Raw genomic sequence first — 22,034 nt, 5'->3', positions numbered from 1 at the left:
TAACATAAATCATAAAAAAAAAAAAAAAAAAAGATGGTCATCTTATTCAAATTCCTGTAACTTTTTCTACTTTTTCGTAAATGAGGGTGGTTTCAGACGACCATAGGCCCAACTCACCGGAACACAGCATAGTTTTGCCTGAATAAGGAAAGTTTCTTCAACTTTGCCATCCGTTCAAACTCTGTGCCATAGAGCAAGAGTTTGAAAAAAACGCGGTTAGATAGGTCCTGCCCTATGTATCCTATACGTAATATTCACTATGTGCTGAAAGATAGAGCATATGTCATCTTTTTTGGCCGTATTAATGGCCAAGAAAAGAGCTAGTGAAAATGAAACCACTGAAATTCATTAAAAACAGTGGTTTTGTTTTGCCGTGCTATGCGGCCACGATTATGATGGCCGTATAAGGGGAGAAATACATGTTCATCTGAAACTGCCCTGAGGGTGTGTGTTGGCTTGTTTTTTTGGCGGTAATCTGTATTTTTTTTTATTGGTACCAATATAGGGCACATGTGACTTTTGATCATATTTCATTCCATTTGTTTTGAGTGGCAGGGTGACAAAAAAAACAAATCTAGCACTGTGTACTTTTTTCTTACGGCTTTTACTGTGTGTGATAAATAATGTGATATTTTGATATTTAGGACATTCACTGTGTCACATTGTGACTGTATGTATTTTTGGGTCTTGTAGTTCTAAGCACTTTCAGGAGCACATCGCTGCAGGTGTGGATTGATTTGGCTAGCTAATTACAGAACCCTGTTGATGATATGCATGCATTTTTATTTGCTTCATGTCTGTATTCTCTTCTGTCTGTAAGGCCAACTTCCCATGACCGGATTCCTATGGTGGAATCCGTGATTGGCATCCCCACAGAGGATCCGCAGCAAATCGCACGCATTGAAAGTCATGTAAAATGACATATTCTGCGAGGAGGAAAATCTGCAGCATGCTCTATTTTGCTGCGGACTCCACATAGACGACCTTCATTGAAGTCAATAAAGGCTGTCTGACCCTCAGCCCATCTGCAATTAACATTGCTTATGAGCCGAGGGCACGGTAAATACAAATATCAAAGAAGAAAAATTGGTGAGCTGCCGCAGTCATACGCAATGCAGAAACCACAGGTATGCGGGGTCACTGTATGCAGAATCCAACCCAATTGTGTGAACTTGGCCTAACTGTGCAATCACCTGGTCAGTGTGAACTAAGTCCTGCTTGGTTCAAGTCTGAATTCCCACATTCCGTAGGTGTGCGGACACCTGTATCTGAACTATGTCTTGTTTGTAGTTTGCTGTGTCTGGAGTTGTTCTGACCCTGTCTGGTGTTCCCTGCCTCTTTTCCTATTTCCACCTAGAGCGAGTCAGGTTTACCCTAGGTTCCGATGTGGGGCCGTCCTTATTGGTACACTCACCCTGCTTTTAGGAAGGGTACCCCTTATTTTGTGGTGTGGGGTTAGACTTTCCCTTACTTTCTTTCTTGTTTGGTGATCTCTACGTATGGTCTTGGGTGCATGTTCATCCCTTTTAGCCTTAAATATATTACAATCCTGTAGGCTGTTGTTCACATGCCCTGCAAGAATGTAACATATGGGCACTGCAGTACCAGTTATGACAATTTTTTAATGTTTTGATTTTTTTTGTATGAAAAATTGAGAAAACAGGATTTTTTAAACATTAATATTTTTTCCTTTTTTTAAAATCAATTTAAAATTTCTTTAGTAAAGTGGTTTTCCAGGACCTATCTATTGATGAACTTTAAGTCCCATAAAACCCATTTAAACTTGTATTTACTTTCCTTTTTTTAAGTCTTAACAGTGGACTTCAACTTGCTTTCCTCTGTTTGTACAGTATACTGCTGTACTTCAGTATATCCATCATAGATCATTGAGGGGTTAGAGAGGTTGCACTAAATGTGCATAATAAGAAAAAGGTTGACAGGACATGTGGCCCACTAGTGATTACTTGTTGGGTATGCACCAAGAGACCACCCCTGAACTCATGGCCACATGACCTACAGTCGTTTGGGCAAGTCTCGCCCCCCCCAAACCTTTCCAAAAATGGGGTATTGTTTCAAGTGTATTGAGCCATAAATGCTATTAAGCAAATGTGTATGCTTACAATGTCATTTTATTAACTGTGATAAAATTTATTTAATTAAATAATAGAATAGTTGAAATAAAATGTCATTAATATTGTTTTCCAGCTTGCAAAGAAATATGGTCCGATCTTCACCTTCCATTTTGGCCCTGCAAAAGCCGTCGTTTTTGTTGGATATGAAGCCAATAAAGAAGCTCTGGTCAATGCACACTATAGTTTTGGAGATCGTGCTCCAATCCCTATTGCTGATAACATTCAGAAAAATCATGGTAATTAACCCCATCAAGTTATTCTAACCTAGAATCACTAAGTTCTGAGACTGAGGAAGAGTCAATGAATTAGTAACAAAACATAGTTCATCAGGCTAAAAAAGACATACGTCCATCCTGTTCACCCTATTAGTAGTGAACAGGTTGGTGGAGGCTTTGCGCTATATCATAGAATTGTCGAGTTGGAAAGGACCTCAGGTCCAAACCCCTGCTCAGTGCAGGATTCACTATGTCATACCAGGCAAATGTCTGTCCAGCCTCTGTTTGAAGACTTCCATTGAAGGAGAATTCACCATCTCCCATGGGAACCTCTTCCACTCATTGACCACCCTCACTGTCAAAAAGTTGTTTCTAATATCTAATCTGTCTCTCCTCCCTTTCATTTTCATCCTATTACTTCTAATTGTAGCATTTCCGGCATTAGGGTGGAGCTTCAGGTGTAGTAGCTGCAGGTATCGAGCAAAATCAGGGATGATCCAGTAGTCAGCAACAGGTAGTCTTGGTATGCAGTAAAGGGGGATGAGGAGGGTAGCATAGTCAGATGAAAAGCCAGGTGTCAGCAACAGGAGGTTTTGTTTTTCAGTACAGAGGGATGAGGCAGGTAATATAGTGAGATGGAAAGCCAGGTGTCAGCAACAGGAGGTCTTGTAACAATAGCAGACGAGCAGGCAGAAGTGGAGCTGATCAATGCTGTGGAGCAAAATAATCACACAAAAAGGGGTGGAGGGGCCAGGCTTTATAGGGAATCCTAATTAGCAGCAGGGTGGGGTTAGGACAGATGGACAGGAACTATATCAGGAGCAAGGAACCAGAAACAAGGATTCAGCAAGGGAGCTTTACCAACATGAAGAGCTGCAAGCTGGAGTACAGGAGGTCCTGGGTTCGATCCCTGACACTAATCTTTCTTTGTGCAAATGAGAATAAGGCTGATCCCTCTTTACTGTGACAGCCCTTTAGATATTTGTAGATAGTTATTAAGTTTCCTCTCAACCTTCCTGGCTGTACCCCTGTCCCATGTATAACAAAATATTAAAATTATGTCTGATAGGTCTTGCATCCATCAACTACTGTAGAGATGGGAACAGGGTGCATATACCATTTAGGCAGTCCATGTTGCTATTATGGGGAACATTAGATCTTGAGTACTGGTCTATTCTGTCATAGGATGTGGTGGCAAGAATTTGTAGGATGTGAAATTTATTTTAAAATGACTCACCTATTTCAGAGAGTTAAGGCATGCAGAAAAAATCTACGGAACTGATAAAAGAAAGGCCCCAGTTGTGAAGTGTGAAATATGTGTTCTTCTCTTCCAGGAGTGATCTTCTCTAATGGAGAGTTGTGGAAGGTAACCCGAAGATTTACACTTTCTATATTACGAGATCTTGGGATGGGGAAGAGACCCATTGAAGCCAGAATTATTGAGGAGCTACAGTTTCTGTGTGCAGCAATTCAGGCTTTTAATGGTGAGTGACATCAGATATGTTTGTATGAAGATGCAGCTGAATTGCTTGGTAATAGAAGGCCACATATTATCCAAGTTTTTTTGGTAGGCATAGTGTGGTGTCAGCTGGTCTAACCCCCGGAGATTTCCATAGGAACTTTAAGAAAACGGATTTTAGTTCACTAAAGAAAGATCCGGGTGCTATCTGTAACACATATAAGAGCCTTCAGGAGGAGACTCACTCATGGCGGTGCATGGCACGGGCCTGGCGGCTCTGCCGGGTGCGGCTGCTGCCACGGTGGCGCTGCTTGGTATCCCTCTGTGCCGCTTGGCATTCGTGGCGGCTTGCGGTGTGTGGTCCGCTGCGCTGCTGGGTGGGGCCTCAGCGGCCGGGCTTGGAGTTCCCCTGTTAGGGGGCGTGGCCAGAGGAGGGTCGGACTTCATGCATTACCGGTCAGTGCATCATCAGGCCCCGCCCTGACCTAGGCAGGGTTTGGATATTTAGCTCCTCAGAGACTGTCAGTCTCTGCCAGAGTTTGCTAATTGTTCTCTAGCTAACACCCGCTCAGGTTGCTTGCTCCAGTCTTCTGACCCGGTTTGCTCTGACCTGTCTGTCTTGTCTTACTCTGCATTCCTGGTTAGTTCCTTGATGGTTATTGGACTCTCTTAGTCCTGACTTGAATTTTGTTATATTCTGTCTTCTGGTTAGTTGGTCTCTCCTGTCCCTGTCCCGGGGTCCCTTCAGTGCAGAGTAGGGACCTGAGGTTTAGCCCAAGGGGGCAAGTAGGTAGGGACAGGGAAGAGGGTTGGTGGTTAGGGACTTCCAGTCATTCGTTCCCAAACCAGCCCTGACAGAGCCTGGGAACCACATAAGTTTTGATTACATTTTTTCTACCCATCCAACAGTCGAGTGACTGAAGTTGGGAATGTATGAATCTAAGGAGGGGAATGTGATTCAAAGTATATACATCCTGTAGGCTCTTTGGCATTTTGATTCCCAGATATGTCAGAGAACTATGCTGGCACCTAAACGGGAATTTTTTTTTTTTCATCAAGGATCTATCTGTCGGAGTAATTGAGATTCCAAGTACTTCACATTTATTTTAAAATTAGAGATGCAACCAAAAGTTTCAAATGTTTGGAGGAGAGACGGAAAAGCTCTGGTAGGGTTCTGTAGGAAAATGAGAAGGTCATCCGCAAATGTGGCTATTTTGTGTTCCCCATCTCGTACGCTAGTGCCTTCAACTAAGGGTTTTTGGCATATGTTTTGAAATAGAGCCTCTATCGTTAAAATAAACAAAGCGGGTAAAAGAGGATAGCACTATCTAACTCCATTTCGGATTTGAAAAATGGGGGATAGAGTTCCGTTTACGTTATGTCGTGCGTATGGTGTGGAGTAAATAGCGGAGATCAGGTCAACAAATTTTTGGGGAAAATTAAATTTAAATAGTGCAAATTTCATAAATGACCAGTCAATTCGGTCAAAAGCCTTTTCTGTGTCAGTACTTAATAGAGAGTTTAGAATTGGTGTTTTTCGTATGTTGAATAGCATAGAGGACCTATAAAACATTTTCACTACCCTCCCTACCCTTAACAAAGCCTGTCTGGTCTGGATGTACTAAGGTAAGAATGTGGCTATGCAATTGGCTATCAGTTTGGACCTTAGTTTGATGTCATTATTAAGGAGGGATATAAATCTGTAATTACCACAGCAAGTGGGATCTTTACCTTCTTTGTGTATGATGATGAAATAGGCCTCTAATGTTGGGTGTCAAAAGGGGCTCCTTCTAAAAGGTTGTTGAATAAAGATGGTCTGGGGTACTGCAAGATGGGGAATCCATCTTGTCCAAGACGTCATTCACTTTGGATGGAGTAAAGTACCGACTTAATTTCATCTGATGAGATGGGGAGTAGCAATGTCTCTTGTTCTTCCAGTGTTAGTTTTGGAAGGGTGATATTATGTAGGACAAGTTGGGTTACGTATACACTGTCTTTTCCTCCCCCTATAGGCCCCCGCCCCCTGCCCAAATGTTATAAAGGTCGGAATAGAAAGAGGAAAAAGAATTAACCACACCCTTTGTGTCTGTCACCAATACATCCTCTGAGGTGCGGATTTTGTGGATCTACGATTCTGCTTTGGATTTCCTGATCAAAGGAAAACATGACCTCCTCCCCCTTATTTCCATGAGCGTTGTATTTATATCCGGAACAAAGCAAGGCCTTGGCAGCTTGGTAGTTTAATATGTTTTTTAATTCATTTCTGAGGTCTGTTAATTGGATTTGTGCCTTTGCAGCTACTTATTTTTTACATGTTTTCTCCAAAGAAGCTATTTTTGAGAGTATACCTGAGATGAGATTTGGGCTATACAGAGCTTTTTCTTATGTGTTCCCAGAGAAATAAATTCCCCTCACATATACGCTTTATGAACCTCCCAAATAGCTACTTGCTGATGGATCTTGGTTATTTTTAAATAACAGTTAATCCTCTTGCTTAATTTGTCAAGGGTACCTTGTGTATCTATAAGAGTCTCCTTTAATTTCCATGTCCATTCATTCTCTAACAGTTCAGGCAAAGATATCTTGGAGGTACACTGGTGCATGATCTGAGGTAGTGATATTTCCTATTGAAGAGTCGACCATATTCTGAATATAAATGTAGCTGATTCTCTGGTAGGTTTTGTGCACACCTGAGAGAAATTTGTAATCTCGAATGTCCGAATGGAGTGTACGATGAATGTCCACTAAGTTGAGATCTGCCAGGGCTTGGTGTAAACTTTTCAAGGCTCTGAATGACGTGTCATGCCTAGTAGTTCTCGAAGAATCCACTAAAGGGTTAAGTACAGTGTTCATGTCTCATCGTACAAATAGGGTTCCTTCTCTATATGCTGCAATTTTCCCCGGTATAGATTTCAGCCATGGGAAGGTATCTTTGTTGAGCGCATCTAAATGACAAAAAGTAACTTTCCACTGTCCTATTTGTCTCTTCAAGAGTATATATTGACCTTCCTGATCAATAACAGAATCCTTATATTCAAAGGGGGTATTTCTCTTAAAGTGTTTTATAGCCAATGAGATACAGTATAATGTTAAACTGATATAAAGGAGAAACTGAGGCTAGAACAAAAAAAAGGAGTAAGTGGGTAGAGATGTAAGGGTCATGGGGAGACAGGGGTAGGGAACACAATTGCTTAGTAGTTACATATTATGTTATGCGTAAGAGCCCTGTGTGTTAAGGCAGAAGAAATGCAGTCCTAAGCTCATGCTTACAACCTGAAGATTGCAGGTTCAATCCCCACTTGGTTCAGGTAGTAGGCTGAAGGTTGACTCCGTCTTCCATCCTTCCGTACTCGGTAATATAAGTACCTAGCTTGCTGGGGGGTAAAAGATGACTGGGGAAGGCAATGGCAAACCACCCCGCAAAAACAGTCTGTCAAGAAAACGTCATGATGTAACTTCACACTGGGAGTTAGTCATTACTCTGTGCTTGCACCAGGGAACTTTACCTTACATGTTATGTGTTTCCACAACAATATTATGTATATTCTACAATCTTATGCAGAGGAGGCTTAAGTAGACCACTCTATTGATCAAAGTTACATCGTGAGTAGGGATCCCAGGTTTTCAAATAGATGTCCTGAGCTCTAACTGGTGAGTTCTTCAAATCTGCATACTTTTGTAAAGCCTTTGGTTCACTAAGAGTGAGGTTGGTTGTAGACACATAAGGGGAATCAGGGACTACACAAGGATTACTGCCGTAATCTGATGAGTAAGGGATTTGTTTTTGAGAGGGTATAACTTTTTGAAGGTTTTGATAACTATTTCAGGGGTTAAATTGAAGGAGTGAACAGTGAAGCGTCTAATAATCTGTTCCAGCCGCTGCCAAAAAGGGGTGATGATCGAGCAGAGCCACCATATATGACAGAGTGAGACCACGTGGTTCCCACAATGCCTACCCAGGTTTGAGTCGGAAAGCTTGTATGCATACAACTACTCCGGTGACTTGTACCACCTAGTCAGTAGTTTGTAATGATTTTCCTGTAATCTAATGCAGTTGGAGAAACTATGTAAACTATGTAGTATGATTTTCTTACCATAAGCTGACAATTTGATATTTAGTTCCCTTTCCCATGACAGGTTAAAAGCAGGTGCAGTGCAATCGCTTGGCATAATGGATTAACGCTTAAAGGGGTTGTCCCGCGGCAGCAAGTGGGTCTATACACTTCTGTATGGCCATATTAATGCACTTTGTAATGTACATTGTGCATTAATTATGAGCCATACAGAAGTTATAAAAAGTTTTATACTTACCTGCTCCGTTGCTAGCGTCCTCGTCTCCATGGTGCCGACTAATTTTCGCCCTCCGATGGCCAAATTAGCCGCGCTTGCGCAGTCCGGGTCTTCTCCTGTCTTCTATGGAGCCGCTCGTGCAGAATGCAGGCTCCGTGTAGCTCCGCCCCGTCACGTGCCGATTCCAGCCAATCAGGAGGCTGGAATCGGCAATGGACCGCACAGAAGAGCTGCGGTCCACGGAGACAGAGGATCCCGGCGGCCATCTTCAGCGGTAAGTATTGAAGTCACCGGAGCGCGGGGATTAAGGTAAGCGCTCCGGTAAGCTTTCTTTACCTCCCTGCATCGGGGTTGTCTCGCGCCGACCGGGGGGGGGGTTGAAAAAAAAAAAAACCCGTTTCGGCGCGGGACAACCCCTTTAAGTTTTGCAATTTTCCTGCTAGAGCTACCTTTTGAAAGAATAGGTTTTTTTTTATTGTGTTATTAGTTACTTTACATAGGGGGTCGCTTACTTTTGCACTTAGAGTTAAATAATCAAGTTGCAATCTCTTTACATTTCTTATTTACCACTTAAAGAATGATTGTGCCAAATTTTATGTTTGTGCGGTACAGATGTGTGTTATTAGTTACAATATGGGTCACTTACTTTTGCACTTAAAATTGAATAATCAAGTTGCGGTCCCTTTCCTTTTCTTAATTAGGACCTAAGAAATGGTCATGCCAAATTTTCAAGTTTGTACGACAGCGGGAAGTTAGAGAATTAGATTAGATGCATTGCATAGTGGGTAACTTACCTTTGCACTTAGAATTGAACAATCAAGTTGTAACCCCTTTACTTTTCTTATTTAGGACCTAAAGAATGGTTGTGCCAAATTTCACATTTGTACGACACCAGGAAGTTAGATAATTAGTGGTGAGCCAGTCAGCGAGTCAATCAGTGAGTTACAAAAAGGACGTTTTCAGCAGCACAAACCTTGTCAGCTGTAATGAGCGAGGCAGTTATGCAGAGCCCAAGGGATGGTGAACCAACAGTCCCAACAGAATCCAATGTATAAAAATGAGGACAGCAGTCAGGTACAATAGCATATCCAAAGTTTTATTCCTCTGCAACAGAATAAATGCACTTTTATTCTGTCGCAGGAGAATAAAACTTTGGATATGGTATTGCGCCTACTGACTGCTGCCCTCATCTTTTTACATTCAGTGAGTGAGTCAGTGAGGGATTTCACCTTTATATATAAAAGGGCTCCTGCACACTGGCGAGAGCAATATCGGGCTGTGATTTACGACCCAATATCGCTCTCGCAAACCTTCAGAAACCCCCTGGATGCGAGGTGTTTTTACAAGGAAACTGCCGTGCATCCCTGTGGGGGTTCCCTTCATCTCCACCGCAGCTAACAGGAGATTGTATGTTCTCCCATTGCTTTCAATGGGGCAGCAACAGTGCTGGCCCTATTGAAAGCAATGGGAGAGGATCGCTATCCCCTGCTTCAGCTGTGACAGCTGCAGCAGAGAACTCCTTAAATATGAAACCCCTAGATGCTGTCACATTCAGGGGTTTAATCTCGTTCTCAATGGTTGTTGGCAGCAGCAGCACTGGCCCCATTGAAAATATAGGGAAATCTCCTGCTGCTGCTATGACAGTGTTTGGTGATGAGAGGACTCCCAGCAGGGGTGAAGGAATTTCCTACTGCTGCTGTCACAGCAGCGACAGGAGATCGCGATGATCTCTTTATGTTTTCAATGGGGCCAGCTCTGCTGCCGCCGGCCATGCTGCGATTTCGTTTTCATGCTGCATCGCAATTGTAAAAACATCACAAATGTGAAGTGAGCCATTGGAAGCCATTGTCTTCATAATTTTGCAATTTCTCACAGACTCACAGTGCTGGGAAATTGTGCAATTTAATCGCCAGTGTGAAGGCACCCTAAATAACATATAGGTGAAATATTCTGCAATGCTGATAAGCAATAGTACTGATTCTAGAATAATAGTTTGGTAGATGCTAACAATAAATTACCAAATGTATTAGTTATTGATGGGACTGGGGGTATTTGATCTTTTTGTGGTGTATGGCCCACAAAATGAGTAATATTTTTTCTCAATGTACATTCCAGGCAAACCTTTTGATAAAAAAGTGTTGTATCTTGCTGCTCCTAACATATCCTTTGGAATGTTATTCGGGAGACGGTTTGACTATGATGACCCTACTTTCCAAGGAATGATAAACATCATGGATGAGCTTGCTATCAATATTGGTACACCAGCTGCAAAGGTAAAGTAGACCATTTAGATTATCAATAAAAAAGTGATTGATACATCATTTGTATACAAGATAAGGCAATAAGACATCCACAGAGGGACAGGAAAGAGATATGGATGAACAGCTGATAATATTCAACATGCATATATACACTGTTACGACTAAACACATTGTCCGGATCAGATATAATAGTTGCCCTAAAAGGACAAATAAACACACTATTTAATAACTCAGAGAGCAAAACTTATGAATAATGAAACTAAAAAGTGGAGGAAATGGGGAATCGTACTCTAACCTAGTAATACAAGGAATCTCTCCCTAAAAGCGGGACAATTGCCCTGATGAGGGCGGCCCTACATCTGGAACCTGGGGCAACCTTGTCTGAATGTAACGAGAGAGGTGATGAATGACATTTGAAATTTCACAGAAGTCACAGCTGGACAAGGTAACAGATATCACAAAGCCCAAATAAAAGATTGATCAAAGCAAACTTATCTGACCCAGTGCTGGAATTAGAGGATGCTAACAAGACCAGAACTCCACCAGACAGCTGAATAACCGGCGGCCAGTGAGAGGAGGGGCCATATTACATACAGTTTCATAATCGTTAATCGACTGGCTGGAGAAATCACCTCCAATCAATCCCCAGACAAGCAGAGAGCAGTGTCCATATTGGTGCTCAGTGCAGAATGACAAGGTGGATGTGCCAGTGCCAAGATCACATGGGTTGGGGCTGATGTCACCCCAGGCTCGACCCAGAGTTGTGGCCAGCATGCCTTAAGACACATCCTGTAACCTATCAGGGGTTGTGCTAATTCTGAAGGCCAAGCTCCGTGCAGCAGCATATGTTTAGAGCAATTTTCTTGTCACTGAAAGAAAGAACTGATTTAGTTAAAATTACAGTTTAAGTGGCAAATCAAATCAGAACTGATCTTCAATAATGAGGCAAAATCCCAAGGAATGGTGGGATTCACATCATGCAAGAGTGGGGAAAGTCAGACTAGAAGGTTTGGGAAGAAATGGGCATTTATATTAAAATGCAATGACACATTGCTGGTATGGTGTTGGTGTGGAATGAAGGTTGGGCATTCATATATCGTGGGGTCAGTGATACAATGTCAAATTGTCATTCACATGCATCTTGTATTAGTCTTTGCTCTGCAGAATCTTTACTGCGCCAAAGGTTCTATCAGAATATTGCTGATTTAGATGCTCAACCCAGTTCTGACCAACAGGATTACAATCTATACATGAATGTGCCCATATCAGTGTGAGATCTGATTAACCAATACTCTCGTAGGTCTCCTATCTGTAACAATGGCACAAACAAGTAGTCGCTCATGCACACGGTAAAGGACAATACTGACTAACAGTGCAATTAAACACAAAGTCCAAATTACAAAAGATTTACACAGAGCCTAATGGTGGAACCTTTTTCATTTTATCATAAGGACTTCATTAAGTCTGACTTAAGACTGCATACTAAGATTCTGGGATAAATACAAGGCATTATGGAAGATTAGGATGAGCCAAATTCATACACATAGTATATCAGTGCTATTAGTAGCTGTATGATATTAAGCTGACATTACACAATGTCATAATACATCTGTGGTGGCCAAGCCGTAAACTAGGTCGTTGCAGGTGAGACCAAGGGGTTCTTAATGTGGGTGGGTGGCTCTGTGATCTCTCTCCGGCAATGACGGAAAAGCCAGCACAATCGCGTGCAATGTAAAATAAAACAGTCAAATGGTAAGCGAGATTAATAACTCCCAAACAGTTGTCACGTGACGCCAGTACCTGTTTTCTAGCAAACAAATATTCATTGTTAAATAAGAGTCCACAAACCAAAGAGATACAGGGTTTCTCTTTACTCACTGAATCCAACTTTGATTTCTCCAGAAACAGCATAAGTTAACAGTCTTAGATACGACACTCCTGACAGCCGCCTTCTCGACTTCCATTCGGTTGCTCACACATACGTTCTCTTAGTAGACACTTTTGAGATGTTCTCAGTCCCAGTTATCTAAGGTACGATCCCTGGTTGTATTTTTCCTGACACGGTGGGGCAACACACAACTCTTGCCTCTTTTTTTGCATCTAGTTTTCTCCTCGTGACTTGTCATAGCAGGGGTTGCTACTCTGTGCTTCAGTGCCCAGAGGGAAGATTATCTCACTGAAGATGAGATAGGCCCATGACTCTGCATAGGCAGAAGCAAAAGCGAGCTTCAGCCTTCCGCTGACACGTCCCTCTCTACAACTCTTCAACTCACTCTACACTAGACTCCACCTCTCAACCACTTCTAAAATTCCTACAACACAACACACAACAAACAAGTTAAGCGAGACAGGACTGCCACAACAAAGCTTGTTGGCACTACACAGATCACAAACCAACACGGATATACATGTACAAAAAAGACAGCTTACACATAAACATACAACTACCCTAAAGACACCCCAACTCTGGGCCACTACACATCTGGGTCCCATCCATTATTGTTTTATGTGGTGATATGGATTGCAGATACTTGCTCATCATATATATGATTTATTGTCTGTCTTTCTCTTTCAGTGCTACAATGCCTTCCCAATACTGAAATATTTCGTGAAAGAACCTGCATTTGCTATAGACAGGGTTAACAAGCTAAATGACATTTTGAAGGTTCTCTTCAAGGAAGCTAAAGAAGTTAAATGGGAAGATTCTTTCAGGACGTACACCGAAGCCTTCTTCCAGAAGGAGGAAAGGGTAAGAGCTTTAATCTGTGTGTTGAGTGATACAGAATATTCTTCATTGTAGAAAAATGTAATTACAGTTTTCAGACACCAGATAGCGCACAGGTTCAATACTGCATGTGGAAATTACTCATATTGCTGCTGACCACATCTTGTTTTGCAGTATTTTACAAAGGTCCTAAACTTTTAGTATTGTATCTGTACCATTACTGTAACTACTGGGTGACTACAATGTTTCCCTATTATAAAGGGTTCAAGGAACTTTGCAACCATCACAAAAACATGATGAGATTGGACTTGTTTTTTGCCATTTCTGCAATAGGGAAACATTAAAGTCTCCTCTGAAATGCGGTAATGTTAGTTTGCAGGTGATTCCCTGTTGCTCCAGGCTAAGGCCACTCTCACATTATTGTCTTTGTCTTCTAGGAAATAGTAGCAGATGAAAAAGAGAAAATCTTTACCGAAAGGAACTTGTTGGCCTCTACACTTGATATTATGCTTGGCGGGACAGAGACTACGTCCACGACGCTACAGTGGTGTATTCTGTTCATGATGAAATATCCTCATCTACAGAGTAAGTTAGAGGGAACTTGTCACCCCGGAACAACACCATAAACTAAGGTATAGCGCTGTTCAGGGAGGTTATGGGACACAGGGGATGTAATTTTTATACTTATCCACTCCCTCATTCCTGTAGTGTCCGCTGGTGAAATTTGCCTGGGATCTGAAAATCTGACTTATTCCAGGTCACTGTGCATGCACACTCCCATAGATGTCTGTGGACTTCAAAGCAGGGGAACGGGGGAGCAGGTCATTATAAAAAATACATCCCTGGCTCCCTGCCACCTCTCCGAACAGCAATATAACTTAGTTTATAGTGTTGTTTTGAGGTGACAGTTTACCTTTAAGGATGTTGTGTATGAATAGTAATAATTCCATCTAATTAGTTTTTGCTTTTAAATGCCACAAATAATTTTAAGTAATTTAATTACCATGGGTAACCAAAAGGAGATGTCCAGTCCTAATAACTGCACATTGTGGGTGCAGCCACTTGTGTGAGTTAATAGTGCTAATGACATTGCAGCCAGTCCATTCATGAAGAGGCAGTTTCATATTACAGAAAATGACTCTCTGTAATGCCGAATAAGAGTTCGGGGGTATAGTCTGCAATGACACTTAATTTTGCAGTACTGGCAGTCATGGCCATGTCATGGCTCAGCATCTAGTGTCAAAGTCAATAGATGAATAGTGACAAGTCAATGGATGAAAGGAATATCACAATTTATTCTGTATGTTTCTGTATTTTCCAGAAAAAGCACAAGATGAAATTGAAAGTGTGATAGGGCTTGAGCGCCCTCCTAGATGGGATGACCAGACAGTCCTTCCATACTGCTTGGCTGTAGCCCATGAATCTCAACGCTGTGCTAATATCTTCCAGTATTTCCCACATTCCACACCTGCAGACGTCCATTTCAAAGATTATTTTATACCAAAGGTAATTCTTTATCTAGCAGCGTGCATCACAAAGCATCATAAAAATTTGCCACAAATTATAAGACACTTTTCTTTTAAAAAGAACAGAATAGGTGATTGTGATATAGAGACTGATAGGCTGTCAGCCATTTTGTTCTGTGTGCCTGGCTTTAGATCTATATTCAGCATCCATTTTTTTTTATCCACTGTATAATCCCATGCCGACCTTGAACAGATGGAATACAGTTATAGACGTTTTTTGCTTCCCCCTTTCCTATTGATATTTATATCTAGAAACAGCCATTGTCTCACCTTCCCTAGACAAGAGCTGTGCTGTAAATATCCCATCTTTCTTTCTTCTCTCACCTGTATTTGTTTGGGTAGTATAAGCATGAAGATACTGAGTTGTATGACAATGCACTTGTTAATTAAATCTTAGAAAAACCATTCACTTTCAGGGCTTTTTTTTAGACACACTGGAGATGAAAAATTCAGATTAGGGAAAATCTTTTAATAAGAATTAGTTGTGTGAGGGTCCTACCTAATATGAAATATATTTTCAGAATCAGGCGGCCCAGCTGAATAAAATGCACAAAAATTTCAGTACAGGCCTCGGAACCACCTCAAACTGCATATCCCCATACCTGGTTATAATTTACGTGTCATGTCTGATATCAATAAAGAGATAAAATCGTGACTAGAAATATGCCGGCGCTATATTCCCAATCGGAGGGCCTCCTGTCAAGATATGACTGAAATGGGGAATTATGATTTCCCAGAGCTTGTACAAATCTAACATGCCTTTCTCTAAATGACCTCAGAGGGGGAGGGGAGAAGTTGTGTTTTAGGGATCCCTTTTTTAATTTGAGGCTACCCAAACCCCAGTTGTCAGACCACAGAGATATGCTGCTGCATGTGGACTGCCCCGTTTTTGCTTTCTATAACTCCGCCAATCAGACACTTTGGGCTGTGTATTCCAAAATCTGGTAACTTTCTTTTAATTTCTTCCTGTTTATTTTAACATACTGTCTGGTTGTGTATTACTACTGTATTCCCTTATACTCCCGTGTAACATCTTTTTCTGTATACTTTTGTATATATATTTATCTGCACTGCTAGTCTTTTTCTAGAATAAATCTACAATTTATTACTCAGCCTTGTCCGTTTTAAAACGACTCATAACTCTGAAGATTCTATTCATAGTTTGGGTACTGGTGATATTGTAATAAACTAGTGGTGGCAATATGTATTTTTGTTGGTATTGCAAAGTGCTGAGTCTCGAGAATGGAGCAGGGGGTGATCTGAGCTTCCGTTCTGCGTGCACGCAGAAGCCTGGGAAAGCTGGGTACAGATCCACCTGTATTCTAACAACTCCAAGCTTGCAATCCTCCTAGACTGATCGATCGAGGCTCTGCCATGACAGTTGGTAGCAGACAGTGTGCTCAAAGTAGTTGATCCGTGAGTACTTTGGGACAGAGGCAGGATTGATAGGTATCGCCCCCCCCCCCTCTCTCTTCGTGACAGTGATTCTAAGCATTTTTGCAATAGGTATTATTAGCCTATTCTGTGTATATTTCTTACAAACCCCTGTACTGCTATTCAGCTAGATGAAGACGGGGCTAAGAACTCCGTCTTTATCTACTTGTATAACAGTAGAGGGCGCTCCATACAGAAGTGTCTGCAACCCTTTCTCTGTAGAACAACTGCAGACACTGTTCTCTTCCCTTATTATAATTTATTAATAAATGTCACTATCATATAATTTTTATTTTCTTGAGGACTACTAGCATCAGAGGTAAAGCTATAGAACAGAAGCACACAACCTGCAGCCAGATAAAAAATGGTTGTGGGCGCCAACCATCAACATACAGACATTTTTGTATGATTCCTGGTACAGAAAACATGGCTGTCAAAGACAACCGTATCCTTTAGATGAAGAGACCATTTTGCTATCATTGAAGCTCCTTTACTGTTGCTGTTGGCCTCTTGGTAGCCTTCTGGATCAATTTTCTTCTGGTCTTTTTATCAATTTTTGAGGGACATCCCATTCTTGGTAATGTCAGTGTTGTGCGAAATAGAATCCTCTTCTTGATGACCGTCTTCACTGTGTTCCATGGTATATGTAATGCCTTAGAAATGCTTTGGTATCTTTCTCCTCACTGATACCTTTCAACAATCAGATCCCTTTGATATGTTGTAAGCCCTTTAGGGCTTTGACTAAAAATTGCAACTAAGAAAATGTCAGGAAAATTCTACTAGAACAGCTGAACTTTATACAGAGTAAATCAGAATCCATGTAAATAATGGCAGTCGTATACTGACTACTATTTAACATGAGTTGAAATTTGATTGGCTAATTCTGAACACAACATTCTTAAATATAAGAGGGAGTTCACAAACAGAGTAGGAACAGAGGCACAACAGACAAGAGCTAAATAACAGAAATCCTAAGTGAGTGTGTGTGGTTGTCTTCCAACTGTACTGTGTTGTCAGTGTATTGTGTCATAAGTGTGTAACTTTGGTTCAGTGATTGCAGCAGGATATTAGGGAAGTAACAAGTGGCTCTAGAATTGGTGTAAAAAGGAGGGGTTTGAGTTCCTGGAGAATTGGGCCAACTTTGCTGTCGGTTATGGATTCTACCATAGGGATGGGTTGCATCTCAATGGGGAGGGTGCATATTACCATGAGGCCGATCAGGGACCCCGGGTGGCAGTGGCGTGGTTCGCTGTGGCGTTCTGGGATGGTGTAGTGCCCACGTTGAAGTCGGCGAGCGGCAGTGCCAAGCTCCGGTATGCAGGAGCGGCATGTGGCACACGCGCGTGCTTGCTATAAGAAGTGCGCGCACTCTATCTCTGTAAGTTATAGTGGCTGGCTGGGAGCTCCGGTCAGCCGGCTTGATTGGTCTCCGTCCAAGGGCCGGAGACTCCTGAATATAGTCTGGCAGCTGCTGATAGCGGTTGCCAGTTATTGGCTCCGTTTCCTGTGTGCTTGACTTCGGTCCTGCTCCAGTGGAAGTTACTATGTCTCGATCCAGCTCTGCCTGTGTTCTGTGGTTTTCCTGTCGTGTTGGTTTATTCCATCTGCCTAGCCTGTCAGTACTAGTAAGTTGTCATCTACATATGTACGCTGGTTCTCCCTGTCCTACCACTAGGCAGCGTAGGGTCAGTGTTGGCGGCCTGGACCTGTCCACCTTTTTGGCTACCTCCAAGAAGGGACATTGGTGTGTGTGAGGGTCAGGGAGTCCCGCGCCGTGCGTACCTGTGCACACTAATAGTACTGTAACAGTGAAGCTGTGTTGGTGGAGAATATGGCTAGAGGGTTGGAGTGTTTAAACTAGGGACTCAATGGGAGGTGAACCAGAGAGATAAAGGGAGAGACAGTGTAGACATTGATCTGGGACTAAGTAATGGAAGTCAGAGTGGAATAACCAAAACCTTCTATACTGTATGGTAACTAATGCTAAAGGTCTGACCAATAAAGTAGACGAATTGAAAGTAATAATATCTGAGGAAAACTATAATATAACATGAGCAACGGAGACCTGGTTAGATGGAAGCTGTGACTGGGCGGTGAATTTACAGAGTTACAGTCTATTCAGAAGGGACCATAAAAGCTGGAAAGGGGGAGAGGTTTGTCTTTATGTTGAATCCTTTTTAAAGCCCACATTACAGAAAGATATATGGGAGGAAGATAAACATGTGGAGTCTCCATGGGTATAAATACATGGAGGGAAAAAACAACAATAAAATCCTTATAGGGGTTTTCTATGGACCACCAAATATAACAGAAGCTACTAAAGATCTCTTATTGAAGCACATAGATGTAGCAACAAATCACCCTGAGGTAATTATTATGGGGGACTTTAACTATCCAGATATAAACTGGGAATGCAAAACCTGCGGCTCTCATAAAGGAAACCACTTTCTGTCAATTAATAAAGATAATTTCCTTACCAAACTTGTACAGGACCCGACTAGAGAGACGGCCATTTTGGACTTAATATTAACAAACAAACCTGACAGAATAACAGTGGTGCAGGTTGGGGGGCATCTGGGAAATAGTGACCAAAATATAATAAAATTCAACTTGTTTTTCAAAACATTTTGAAAGTTACAAAAATAATACATTTTAAGAAGGCAAAGTTCTATTGGCTCAGAGATGCCCTTAACCTTATTAACTTTGATAATGTCCTCAAAAATATGAGTATGGACAATAAATCGAAAATGTTTAAAAACATCCTAATTAGTTACTGTAAGAGGTTAGTACCTCAGGAATAAAAGGTTTAGGAATAGGAGAAAACCAGTGTGGCTCAATAAAGATGTAAAAGGGGCAATAAATAGGAAAAAGAAAGCATTAAAACTACTAAAACAAGAAGGCAGCGAAAAAGCATTAAAAACCTATAAGGCAAAAAATTAATTATGTAAAAATCAGATAAAAGCGGCAAAGATGAAGACAGAGAGACTTATTGCCAAGGAGAGTAAAAACTAACCCTAAACTGTTCTTCAACTTTATTAATAGTTAAAAGATTAAAACTGAAAATTCTGGCCATTTAATAAATAGGAAAAATTGCAGAGGCTGATGAGGAGAAAGCAAATCTTCTAAAAAGCTTTATCTCCAAGGTATTCACAGAGGAAAATTAAATATCTGATGAGATGCAGAGTGATAAAGTAAACTCTCCACTAAATATCACGAGTCTAGCCTACGAGGAAGTGCAGAGCCATCTTAAAAAGGTTAAAATAGACACATCACCGGGTACCGATGGCATATATCTCTGGGTTCTAAGGAAATTAAGTAATGTAATAGACAGACCCTTGTTTCTTATATTTAAGGACTCAATAGGGACGGGGTCTGTTCCACTAGATTGGTGCATAACCAATGTGGTGCTGATATTCAAAAAGGGGTCAAAAAAATCGAACCTGGACACTACAGGCTGGTAAGACTTACTTCCATTGTGGGTAAAATGTTTGAAGGGTTTCTAAGAGATGCTATCCTGGCATACCTCAAGGAAAATAGCTGTATAACTCTGTATCAGCATGGGTTTATGAGTAGAGATGAGCGAGCGTACTCGGAAAAGCACTACTCGCTCGAGTAATTTGCTTTATCCGAGTATCGCTGTGCTCGTCCCTGAAGATTCAGGGGGCCAGCACGGAGCGGGGAGCTGCAGGGGAGAGCGGGGAGGAACGGAGGGGAGATCTTTCTCTCCCTCTCTCCCGCCCGCTCTTCCCTGCTCCCCGCTGCGACTCACCTGTCAGCCGCAGCGGCACCCGAATCTTCAGGGACGAGCACAGCGATACTCGAATAAAGCAAATTACTCGAGCGAGTAGTGCTTTTCCGAGTACGCTCGCTCGTTTCTATTTATGAGTGATCACTAGAGATGAGCGAACGTACTCGTCCGAGCTTGATATTCGTGCGAATATTAGGGTGTTCGGGATGCTCGTTACTCGTAACGAGTACCACGCGGTGTTCCGCTTACTTTCAGTTTCCTCTCTGAGACGTTAGCGCGCTTTTCTGGCCAATTGAAAGACAGGGAAGGCATTACAACTTCCCCCTGTGACGTTCAAGCCCTATACCACCCCCCTGCTGTGAGTGGCTGGAAAGATCAGATGTCACCCGAGTATAAAAATCGGCCCCTCCCGCAGCTCGCCACACATGCCTTGTGACTTAGCTGAGGGAAAGTACTATCGTGCTGGAGCTGCTGTAGGGAGAGCGTTAGGAGTTAGTGTAGGCTTCAAGAACCCCAACGGCCCTTCTTAGGGCCACATCTACTAGTGTGCAGTACTGTTAGCACAGTATTTTTTATTTTTTTTTCCAAAATTGGATGTGCAGAGCATTGCGCCCTGCAATAGGGACAGAAGTGGGGGTTAGGCAGGGAGAGTGTTAGGAGTTAGTGTAGGCTTCAAGAACCCCAACGGTCCTTTCTAGGGCCACATCTATCCGTGTGCAGTACTGTCCAGGCTGCTGTTAGCAGTGTTGCATATTTTTTTTTCTCTCAAAACCGTCTGTGCAGAGCATTGCACCCGGCATTAATACTACAGGGATAGAATTGTGTAGGCAGGGCCAGAAGACATACATTATTCATTGAATAGACGCAGTGTGGGTGTTCCTTGTAAAAAGCAGGGAAGAAAGTATATTTGCCCTGCTTGTGTCAGTCCTAAGGGCTCTGGGTACGTCTGTGCTGCGTGGAGAACGTAAAAAAATCAGACGCAACCAGCTACGGTTGAGAGCAGCCTTGCGCCAATTTCTTTCCTGCCTGGGAAATACCTGCTCTGCCACAGTTAGTAACTCTGCAACAGTAAAGTTCTGTGACAGTTTTGCAGGGCCGCAACACAGTTATTAAACTTATTATTCAGTGAATAGACGCAGTGGGCCTATCCTTTTAAACAAAAGGGAAGAAAGTATATTTGCCCTGCCTGTGTCAGTCCTAAGGGCTCTGGGTACATCTGTGCTGCGTGGAGAACGTAAAAAAATCAGACGCAACCAGCTACGGTTGAGTGCAGCCTTGCGCCAATTTCTTTCTTGCCTGGGAAATCAAATCACTGGTAATACAGCATGCTGAGGGGTAGGGGTAGGCCTAGAGGACGTGGACGCGGCCGAGGACGCGGAGGGCCAAGTGAGGGTGTGGGCACAGGCCGATCCAGTGCGGTGGCCAGGGGTAGAGGCAGGGCCAGACCGAATAATCCACCAACTGTTTCCCAAAGCGCCCCCTCGCGCCATGCCACCCTGCACAGGTCAAGGTGCTCTACGGTGTGGCAGTTTTTCACAGAGACGCCTGACGACCGACGAACAGTGGTGTGCAACCTTTGTCGCGCCAAGATCAGCTGGGGAGGCACCACCAACAGCATGCGCAGGCATATGATGGCCAAGCACCCCACAAGGTGGGACGATACCCGTTCACCACCTCCGGTTTGCACCACTGCCTCTCCCCCTGTGCCCCAACCTGCCACTGAGATCCAACCCCCCTCTGAGGACACAGGCACTACCGTCTCCTGGCCTGCACCCACACCCTCACCTCCGCTGTCCTCGGCCCCATCCAGCAATGTCTCTCAGCGCAGCGTCCAGACGTCGCTAGTGCCACAGTTTGAGCGCAAGCGCAAGTACGACGCCACGCGCCCGCACGCTCAAGCGTTAAACGTGCACATTGCAAAATTGATCAGCCTAGAGATGCTGCCGTATAGGCTTGTGGAAACGGAGGCTTTCAAAAGCATGATGGCGGCGGCTGCCCCGCGCTACTCGGTTCCCAGTCGCCACTACTTTTCCCGATGTGCCGTCCCAGCCCTGCACGACCACGTCTCCCGCAACATTGTACGCGCCCTCACCAACGCCGTTACTCCCAAGGTCCACTTAACAACGGACACGTGGACAAGCACAGGCGGGCAGGGCCACTATATCTCCCTGACGGCACATTGGGTGAATTTAGTGGAGGCTGGGACAGAGTCAGAGCCTGGGACCGCTCACGTCCTACCCACCC

At 42.9% G+C, this 22,034-nt stretch overlaps 1 protein-coding gene across 1 annotated transcript in view; it reads left to right on the top strand.

Moving 5' to 3' along the window:
* LOC136576786 (cytochrome P450 2W1-like) overlaps positions 1-22,034 on the top strand; it is an 87,591-nt gene that overhangs the window by 10,410 nt on the left and 55,147 nt on the right. Inside the window, exons 2-7 of the mRNA XM_066576351.1 lie at positions 2,206-2,368; positions 3,682-3,831; positions 10,212-10,369; positions 12,933-13,106; positions 13,520-13,667; positions 14,404-14,588. Coding sequence (XP_066432448.1) covers positions 2,206-2,368; positions 3,682-3,831; positions 10,212-10,369; positions 12,933-13,106; positions 13,520-13,667; positions 14,404-14,588 — 978 coding nt within the window. The remainder of the gene's footprint in view (positions 1-2,205; positions 2,369-3,681; positions 3,832-10,211; positions 10,370-12,932; positions 13,107-13,519; positions 13,668-14,403; positions 14,589-22,034) is intronic.

Source organism: Eleutherodactylus coqui, chromosome 8, assembly GCF_035609145.1.
Source record: "Eleutherodactylus coqui strain aEleCoq1 chromosome 8, aEleCoq1.hap1, whole genome shotgun sequence".
In the NCBI taxonomy this organism is placed as follows: Eukaryota; Metazoa; Chordata; class Amphibia; order Anura; family Eleutherodactylidae; genus Eleutherodactylus; species Eleutherodactylus coqui.
The sequence above is the reverse complement of the archived record's forward strand: the minus strand, read 5'-3'. Positions and strand labels throughout refer to the sequence as shown.